We start from the raw sequence: 9,801 nt of genomic DNA, 5'->3' as shown, positions 1-9,801 counted from the left end.
GAGGTATGGTTTCCTTATCGGCGAAGTGATAAAATCTAATAAGAAAAGCGAAAGCTACTAAGGGACTCCGAAAAGCCACTAGAGAGAGTTAAAAGCGTGTAGCCGTGTAAAAGAGATTAGACTAGCAAATTTCTTATTGTACTACTACTAGTAAGTAGTAAGAGTGGCCCTCTTCAAACAACAGACAGCCACGTCTCCTAACTTTTGTCTGAATGTAATTCTTTTTCCTACACTATCCATTCGTCCCATGAGGACTCGAAAGCGACGTCTCCATTTGATGATGGACCCGACCATGGTAACCGGATTCCAAAACCCTTAACCGACCCAAAATTAATATATAGACCAAAATTCGTAGAAGCAAAGAACCGGCCGAGTGTTATTGGCTCGGTTGTGTTTTAATTATTTTGGTTTTACGTTTGGATATTGAACCAAACACGTTCACGGTACAGAATCCAACTCCAAACCAGTTATTTGTACTTTCTGTAAAGTTCTTCTATATGGTTCAAACTAAAAACCATATTTTAAAAATCAAATTCACTCCTAACGACCTAACGTACTAATTTGGTGAGATTGTATTTTATATCTTACACCAATGGAATCGTCATTTACAGAGTGAATTAAAAGGGGAGGGTCCTATGGTTTTGTATCGTAGTATTTGTTGAGCAGTTTCTCTGTATATTCTCCAAACGTCAAGACGCTATCAGAGAGAGTTAACTCTTCATGGATTGTAACGTCCTGTGGGAATGTAAGCTTCTGATCCCTACAAACACCCCATTCGCATTTCTTTTGTTATCAATTCTTGTACAAGAAGATTTTTCTATGTTAACTTAAATCAATCAAAAGTTCTTAGTTCAGAATAATATACCAGTCAGGTTGCATGAACAATGCAAATGTGGATCGCTCTAGACCACGAGCCTCCTCTCCTTGTGGCGCCTGAACACAAACAAGAAACCATGTATTAGTTTTGGTGTAAAGAGAGAGAGAGAGAGAGAGAGAGAGAGAGATCCAAAACTTAATACAATTGAAAGTAACCATCCATGATGAACTGATTTGTTGTTCTATTCCAGGAGCCATATCTATCCGTAAAGGCACAAAGAATTTTTACCCGTACGCAATGAGGTGTAGCACAAAGATAACCCCTTGATAGAATTGCTGTTGTCTCGCCTATTTGGTATGCTATTTCTTCTTCCCCATAGACAACCTAGTTAAATGTAGAGGAAGCAAATTCTTAAGAAAATTATTTATTATAAGTAAGCAAAGCAGCCTGGACAGTGGACAAGTTGCATAACAGAATAAATTTGGTTTCGCTCTTAGATACCAAATAGGCTCCATTGAACTATGCACAGTCACCAGGAAAGACCAATATACTTTACCTTTACGATCTGACCAGACCGTGTTTGTATGTATAAGCCAGAATCAGGATCTGGACAAGGTACTTCCACTGAATCTCTAGAAAATATTGCACGAGTAAGACCTGTGGATATTCGTATAAGGATACAGTTACATCAAAATGTTTCTACATATCATCTATACAGAGAGAGAGGACGATGAGTATGCTATTAAAAAAAGGATCCAACTAAACGTTAGCGAACATTAACAACTCAGGAAAGCAAGAGATAAGAAAAATCTGACACCTGTGAGTGAACCATGGTCCGTATGCCATCCACACCAAGACGAGATGGAATCGTTGTCATGCACAGTGCTGAATGGAAGACAATATGTCAATATCTCAGACAATTAAGTACCTTTATCGCCCAAATGAAAGTTCTACTTTCGAAGAGGCATAAATATCATGAGTTCAACAAGTAATAACCGCTAGGGACCGAACTACAAATATTAGTCAGTAGAGAGAAAGAGCTTGTGAAGAGCCGGTATCTAATTTTACCTATCTTGTGCAGGAAAATAATAAAGTAGACGGCCTTTGTGACACCGAGAGTCAAGTAGTATCTTTTCAAGATTTTGCTCTTCATGTTGTTTTATACCCTTTGACACTGCAAATCATGGATTGTAAAAGGCTTCACAAAACATACAATGACGTAATCATGAAAATTACTAGCACCATGAAAAAATCTAAAACCAGAGTCATGTTAATACACTACATCCGTAATGCACAATATAAAGACCATGCCAGCAGCCAGAAAATAGACTGGTTTCAGTTATTATACCCACCTACTTATACTAGGAAAATTAACTATTCATCCCATTTTAAGAGTAATAAGTGAACTAGGATACTCCACAGACACAGTCACGGTCACACAGACACAGTCACATAATGTATCGTGTTTTACCGAATAATAATACAGTGAAAATTTCTGCTTGTTGGATGACATTTCATAAGAGAGCTTCTGCTTTCTAATCAATTCCAAAACTATCTTTGCAATAGAGCTTCAACGTCTTAAGGATATGTATTCAATAAACCCAATAAAAGTAATTACCATATTGATCACAGTGGTAAGCTACCATAAGCCCAACTTTGAACATCAGACTACCAAGAGCTTTGAAAGCTGTCATGTCATGAAAGGAAAACACTCAGTTAACTGGAGGAAAATATTAAACTTGAGGAAAATTTGAGAAAAAACAGGAAATTCTCAAACTTTATGACACTGATAAATGCCATGTATGATAAAAATAGCTATGCATTCTCAAAGCTGAGACACCAAAACTTTATTACCGATTACACAAACTAACGACACCCGAAAGTAAAGCAAGTATCACCTAGTTACCTCCTTCGAGCTCCGGTAAAGAATTCCTTGGCCATATGTTTGATCCACAATATGATGGATACCTACATCATGATGTAAGCAAAATGATATGAATATGAAATAACGAATCATAAAAGAGAAGTAGTCTGTTACATTTGCCAGAACACATAGTTCATGTAAACATAAACACTACAGAATACAAGTAATTTTACACTAGAGAATCTGGAAATCACAAGAGTTCAGTAGGGCATTCCATATTTCAACACATTACAAGAATGCTACATAAGCCAAAGACTTTCCAAACATAAAAATGATGTTATTTACCGCTGTATTTCATATGGATTACTTGTTGGTACATCTTGTAGAGGATTAGCATAGTAGGAACCCTTCAACACGTCTGCACAAACAATAAACGAACTTTTCTTTTAGTACTTTCATCAGAGCAGGCCAGAGATATAATACAGTCACAAAAATTACATTTCAACTTCTTCTATACAAGGAGCGAATATAAGATATATCTAAATAAGTTCTTGCAGTTATCTAGCAATATGTAACCGAACCAAACAAGATATTAAACGAAAAGCTTTACTTAGCCAACTATCTGCAACTACGAAATCTCGTTTTGTAATTAGACATAGACTGGGAAATTTCATCTCGTTCTGAAGCAATAAAAGAAAAGTTTATATAAGCTCACCAAGCTTCCCAGATTCAAGTTTCTCTTTGCCATGACTCCAACCAAAATTGTATCTAAGAAGAAACAAAGCAAAGAGAGTAGTTATTTGGAAAAAAATGAAATAGAAGATCATAACTAAAACCAAGTTAAACAAAAGAATCGAATAATTCACCTACTATGAGCATCTTCAAGCTCTCTCTTCACCTCTTCAGGAAGACCAGCTAACCTTTACAGCGGCATCACATAAACCCTTGTTAGATATTTCCAAAACATAAAAATCTAACCTTTAATTGAACTAATCAGCTACACACAAAAAAAAAAAAAGAATCATTCACCTAGGTGCAAGCTCAAGTAGATTCTTTCGTAAAGCTGGGTACCCTGGAACCTAAAAACACAAACTTCAACCTCAAATTTGAAATCTTTACTCCTAAATCAACACAATTGAGATGAAATATAACTATAAAACACAAAGTTACATGCACAAATTTCAAAAAAGTTATGTATTTTATAAATCTTTAACCAATTAAGAACAAAGAAACAATGATAGTTGCTGTAAGAAGTGATACATACATCTTTAACCGAGAGTATTCCAAGACCGTTAGGTCCAAATCCTTGTTCAATCCTCTCAGACAAATCTATGTTGCTCTGCTATAAAATTGAAAGATAAAAAGAAAAGTTAAGAAGACAAAAACAGAACACAGAGAAGACAAAAATGAAGACAGCAAGTTCGGGATCAATCTTTACCTTGAGCTCCGAGTAAGATACGGTGACCGTGGAAACAGATGGCACGGTGGCGTCCGACGCGAGAGACATTTTTGGCGGCACGTAATCAGACCAGGAGAAAAGGGTAAGGACGGACGACGTCTGAGAGCACACCGGAGACTTTTTTTTTTTTTTTTTTTGTTCTCTGTTAAAATAAATTTATCTGAGATTTTTTATTTATTAGTATTAATATTTATAATCCATTCATAATACTCGGCAGTCGATGACTTGACCACTTGATCAATGCTCTCACGTTCTTTTTGGCGACTTTTTTTTGTTATTATTACTGTAATAATATATATTTCCATTCATAATGTACCAAGAAAGAATTTATATATCAAATTAACATCATGCTAAACAAATGAATTCACACACTTTTTTAGCATGAGAATGCTTATTGCATATATATACTTGAACTTGATTGTGATTAGAAGATTCTCTAGTGAGTCATGTTAAGTTCCAACAAAGCTGACTCCGGAGATGAGAAAAGCAGTGGCTTGCATGAAGAGATATAAATATAAAAATGTGTTCCCAAAGGCAAAGTCGTAGCAGGCACAACATAATATGTATATACCCATCATCACTTCCTTCATATTTACTCTGCGACAAAACATTTTCTTGCACTCATTAGTACATTTTCTTTTCTTTATGGACTCATTCTAATACATGCAACAAAAAAAAAATTGCTAGCCTGATACCGGATAAATCACTAAACCAAACACACATGAATAAATTATGTAAGAACGTATGTTAACTAATTGATTTTTGTTTTTTTTTTGCATTCTTTTTGATTAGTTTTACCTTTTGAGAATTTGTCCATTCCTGGGAAGCAGCTTAGTCTTAAGAGTATCTCCCAGTTTTTCAGTGACAACCCATTCATTGACTCTTTTTCTTTCAAATAAGCCAATGAAAGTTCCTTTGGTCCGGTGCATAGCCATTACATTTTCAAACAAAACCCAAAAAACCACGAGGTAGAATGATCTATACACATATACCAATAATTCATAGTAAAAATGAAATTAAGGTAATATATAGAGTGAATAAATGTGGTCTGTAATTATAGTACTACTAACCTTGGAGTGGCGATTACTCCGAAGAGGGTGATGACAGAAGGACCATATATAGTTGACCAAGTAGGAATTTTGACTTCGGGAAGGAAGACACTTGTAGGAAGAATAACACAGTAAAAGAAGAAAGTGAAGAAGTGGACTATGATCTTCCGTAGGAAAAAGAAGCTATAGATCACGTAAAACTTCTTCCAAATCTTCACTCTCTGTTTATCACAAGTTTTTTACTATTAGATTAATTAAGGTTATCATAAAGCATACTATTCTTGAGAAAAAGTACAGAAATAAAAGAAAATCTCAATATTTGGTTCCACTTTGGCTTAACCAAATCGCAACGTTAGGTTCCACTTGATAATTCTAGAACATACCTAGAATTTCTCATGTTTAAACCAACAAATTACTAGATATCAAATCAAGTTCCATACCGTGATAGTTAAAAAAAAAGAAAACCATACAAAACCGATTAACTCAGCATGACCAGAAGTTATAACTACGTATCGTGTCCCCATTGATAAATGATAAGTTGGTGACCAATCATTTTACTTTTTGTATTTTTTTTTGGTTTCTAGTGGTTAAAAACTTGTCCTTTTTTCAAACTGTCGCTAAAGATGCGCCAGCGAAAATATAATTCGCACGTGAAAACTTTGTCTGAAAAGTGAAAATGAAATAAAGTAAAAGACCTTATTGTGAATAATTTCCATCGTCATTTTGCGGAAGAGATTGGCTGGACCGCACGACCATCGATGTTGTTGGAATCTGAAAGCCTTAAATTTGCTTGGTAGCTCGCTTTTCACCTACAACCACGGTTAATATTTTACAATCATGATAAGTACCTAAATTAGACATAGCCACATGCAAATGCATACAATATATGTTTATGATTAGCCTTTTCGTTTACATTTTTCTAGAAACAAATAGTACACATATACATATGGAATGTTAACTTTTGGAACAAATGTTTTGCATGTAAACGTTAAAAACAAAAACAAAAAATTACAAATTGTGGATTACCAAACAAGTCTAGTCTTACAGAAACAACATTCTAGCAATATAAAATAAAATAAAACAAAAGATATAACGTACCTCAAGGTCATTGATGAAGACAAATTTCCAGTCGAGAAGACCAACACGAACGGCCAAGTCCATATCTTCTACGGTCGTCCGATCTTTCCATCCTCCGACTTCTTCCATCGCCGCGATTCTCCATACTCCCGCGGTTCCTGCATATATAAAACACTTTTTCTAATCATATATTTTATATAGATAGATGTTATATAATATTGTAACGATTCATTCACCATTAAAGCCAAAGAAAGCATGTCTTGTGGATCCAGATTGTTGCTCTGCCATGAAATGGTAGTTGAGAGTCATCTCTTGCATCCTTGTCATTAAGCATGTGTTCGCGTTCACTGCATGACCAAATCATATATGTTCCAGAACCACATTCGCATTAAGTTTTATGTCAAACTCATTAATATGCAATGAAGATAGTTTACCAATGATTATGTAACATTTTATTTCTTTCATTGTCAGATTTTGTTAATATGTGCCACATCACAAATGGGGTTGTATCTTACATTCTTCTCTACTCATTGCCAAACGAGTTCAAGTTGGAACCATAATTCCAAAAACAAATTAAATGCCTAGGAATTTTGCTTTGTTATTATATATATAAATATGTACATACCAAATCTCCATCGAGCTTGGACAAGAGCGATCTCAGGGTTGTGAATTAGAAACGGGATAGCGCGTTGGAGATAATCTGGCTCCGGTTGGAAATCAGCATCAAATATGGCCAGATAGTTACACAGCTTGACGTAGCTGTGCCTCATGCCATGCTTAAGAGCTCCAGCCTTGTAACCATTTCTGTTGTCTCGCCTCTGATAGTGTATGTTTATGTCTTTTGATGCCCATTTTGCACACTCCATGCTCACCAGTTCCTGCATGAAATTTTATTTACTAAGTGTATGTATACAATCGATTCAATAAAGCTATAATTAGGTCATCATGGTATTCATATGTTTTTTTTTCGAAACTGTATTAGCCCACTCTGTCCTCGGAGACTTTACTAAGAACTGACCATAATGGCTGGATCGGTGGAATCGTCTAAAATTTGAATGATTAGGCGGTCAGATGGCCATATTAGTCTGCATGCAGCACCTATAGATAATTCGAAGACCTGGAGATTTAAAACTATGTTGTCAGTATATATTATATTTTACTTTTACATATCCATCACACATAAGTATTACCAAAGTAACAATAACCAAGTTTTAATATCGTTTTTTTTTTCATCTAAATAGTTGGTGATTTTCTGAAATGTACATAAGTAATTATATGTAGGATATTATGACGGATTTTGGTTTATGCATGGTGTGATACCCGGTATGACGTAAGTGAAATCAGTATAATCAACATCTATTATTAATTTCTACAAATATATTAAACTTTCTGTCGAATATACTTTTGTCATCTTAGTAATATATAAATAAGCTTTAGACAAAAATGGCAGACAGTTTGGATAAATTCTGCCAGTCCATTCAAATGGTGGAGCCAACTTCTTCAGAAAGATATGTTCTTTTTATACATTGTAACTAGAGATGTAATTTATAAAAAAAAATATATACTATTATTCTAGTTAGCGGTATTTTTTTTGTTGGACAGACATATTATTCTAAGCTCTTACTTGTCAATTAATTTATAAAAGATATCATAAAGAGATAGGGAGTAAAAATACAACCTCTCGTTCGTTGTACATGGGAATTTGGACAAGGACCATTGGGTAGTTTTGATGAGCAAGCTCCATATCTTCCTGCATTGCTTCCCATTTGTAGACTTTCTCAGGTTTGCGGTTAGACAACTTGACGTAGAGTACTACAAGGTTCATGTAAGCACACTCTACGAAAACTAAGAGCCAGATGATCAAACACATAGCCACTAAATACTTAAACATTGGTATTATGAGTGTAGTCTTTGTTTCTTTCCACATAGTGTTCATGCTTATCCCCACACCATCCACGGATGGTTTACGACCTCCTCCATGGAACTTCTCATAATAGGAGTACACAAAAAGAATTAAACTATGCTTAGTGTAAGCAAATTACAGAAGTACGTACTATATTGGAAAAAATAGTTCTTAATCTATTTGTGTCGTTTGACCTTTACATTTACAATAGACAAATAATGTTTACTAATATTTAAGATGTTAAGTTGTGCTCTCGATCTTAATTAATAGATTGAACATGGGGAAATTAAGAAACCAACGAGGTGGAGAATCTATATAAAAAAATGTTAAGAATCTAATACATGTAACCGCAAATGTATATATATATATATATATAGTTTATTTTGATCGGCTTTATTATTGAAGAATGCTATATTAAGGTCAAAAATTTGAAAACCTTTTACGAAATAGAGAGACGATGACTTACCATTATTGAGAGGAGGGCAAGAAATGAATCTTGTAGGAAAAGGAGAGGCTTCAGAAGCTGTAACATGTTTTTTTTGGGTTCAGTGACTGAGTGTTTTTCTTATGCTGCCTTCTTTGATATATTTAGGTAAAGAGAACCCCATGCTACCATTGTTTTATATATATATATAAATATAAATATATATATATATATATATATATATATTTGGTATGAGAATATCACAACGTGGAAATAATTCAATACCTAAAGTAAGTAACAAAGATGCAGGAGAAAATAAGGAAAATAAAATGATAAATAAGAATAAAACACATTCTAATTGCAGATAAACATTAAACAACATGGAGTTTGAAACAAATGACTCTGAGTCGGTCAAGATTATACGATTATTCGTGTTTATACGATTCAATCAGTTTCTGAAATAGAATACTGAAAAAGATAATCGATTAAATTTTAGGATAGATTGTTTAATTAATTAGCTTGTTACCAAAACCAGATTTGTGAATTTTTAAGTTTCTTTTTTAATTTAAAAGTTTGGTGCCAAAAAAAAAGTTTTGTAGTGTACACATATAAAAATATGATTTCTATTAAATCCTAAATGAGAAGTGAGAAAGTTCTTTGGCCGAGTTTCTCAGACCCTTGTGCATTGAGGTTTCTCACTAATGTTAACAATAAAAATAATAAAAAGGTGGAGAGATGAGAGAGAATCGTTTTCCATTTGAGAAATCATAAGAAATTTGGTGAGAAATTTAGCATACACATAGCAATATTCTATCGGTTATACTAAATCTATTAAATAATATATCTGAGAAATTTTTACCTGTTGTACGGATGCATATGCGTTCAGAAGCTTTTATTGGGTAAGTAATCCGAGGCAAAACCCTAGAGTACATGTGGTCAAACATGTGCAACCCTTTGTTCGAAGTAAAATTTGAACCCAAAACCTCTCCAGAGTTTACCACCTGAAACCATATATAATCTAGTGAAATGCTCAGGTTTTTAAAGAATATAGCTATTGTAATAAATTTTGAAGTAATCATATTATAGTATTAAAAATAAAAATAATAATGAATATTAATAACATAAAATAATAAAGCACAAATTTTAGAATTTTTGGTTTTAATATTTTAGCTTTGCCTTATTATATTATTATGGCATGTGTATTAATG

At 33.9% G+C, this 9,801-nt stretch overlaps 2 protein-coding genes across 4 annotated transcripts; both read right to left on the bottom strand.

Moving 5' to 3' along the window:
* Nucleotides 355-4,278, bottom strand: LOC104719118. Of its 2 annotated transcripts, none has more exons than XM_010436967.2 (14): nt 4,120-4,278; nt 3,946-4,023; nt 3,711-3,760; nt 3,548-3,601; nt 3,397-3,449; nt 3,027-3,099; nt 2,724-2,785; nt 2,436-2,504; nt 1,886-1,991; nt 1,635-1,702; nt 1,374-1,474; nt 1,106-1,201; nt 866-933; nt 355-760 (listed from the first exon to the last, which is right to left on the bottom strand). In XM_010436967.2, the coding sequence occupies exons 1-14, from the start codon at nt 4,186-4,188 to the stop codon at nt 634-636; spliced, it is 1,074 nt and encodes a 357-aa protein (XP_010435269.1). In that variant the 5' UTR covers nt 4,189-4,278; the 3' UTR covers nt 355-633. The 2 variants fall into 2 exon arrangements, with proteins under 2 accessions (XP_010435269.1, XP_019086078.1); XM_019230533.1 differs by having other exon boundaries at nt 3,946-4,020.
* LOC104719116 (probable mannan synthase 15) lies at nt 4,452-8,744 on the bottom strand. Of its 2 annotated transcripts, none has more exons than XM_010436964.1 (10): nt 8,636-8,744; nt 7,945-8,250; nt 7,285-7,383; nt 6,892-7,144; nt 6,503-6,613; nt 6,288-6,424; nt 5,885-5,998; nt 5,211-5,410; nt 4,939-5,118; nt 4,452-4,737 (listed from the first exon to the last, which is right to left on the bottom strand). In XM_010436964.1, the coding sequence occupies exons 1-10, from the start codon at nt 8,699-8,701 to the stop codon at nt 4,590-4,592; spliced, it is 1,614 nt and encodes a 537-aa protein (XP_010435266.1). In that variant the 5' UTR covers nt 8,702-8,744; the 3' UTR covers nt 4,452-4,589. The 2 variants fall into 2 exon arrangements, with proteins under 2 accessions (XP_010435266.1, XP_010435268.1); XM_010436966.1 differs by having other exon boundaries at nt 7,945-8,016.

This window comes from Camelina sativa, chromosome 10 (assembly GCF_000633955.1).
Source record: "Camelina sativa cultivar DH55 chromosome 10, Cs, whole genome shotgun sequence".
Lineage (NCBI taxonomy): Eukaryota > Viridiplantae > Streptophyta > Magnoliopsida > Brassicales > Brassicaceae > Camelina > Camelina sativa.
Note: the sequence above shows the minus strand (reverse complement) of the source record. Positions and strands in the feature narration are given on the sequence as shown.

Bases quoted from the DNA above. Each gene is read 5' to 3' on its own strand.
- LOC104719118 (XM_010436967.2), bottom strand. From the start codon at position 4,188: ATGTCTCTCGCGTCGGACGCCACCGTGCCATCTGTTTCCACGGTCACC. The intron at 3,100-3,396 runs GTGAGCTTATAT...TTGTTTGTGCAG, and splicing joins ACTTGAATCTGGGAAGCTTG to ACGTGTTGAAGGGTTCCTAC. The intron at 934-1,105 runs GTAAAAATTCTT...GTTTGTGTTCAG, and splicing joins CTACACCTCATTGCGTACGG to GCGCCACAAGGAGAGGAGGC.
- LOC104719116 (XM_010436964.1), bottom strand. From the start codon at position 8,701: ATGTTACAGCTTCTGAAGCCTCTCCTTTTCCTACAAGATTCATTTCTT. The intron at 7,145-7,284 runs GTCAGTTCTTAG...AATTTCATGCAG, and splicing joins CCACCGATCCAGCCATTATG to GAACTGGTGAGCATGGAGTG. The intron at 5,411-5,884 runs GTCTTTTACTTT...TGTGATAAACAG, and splicing joins TGGAAATTATTCACAATAAG to AGAGTGAAGATTTGGAAGAA.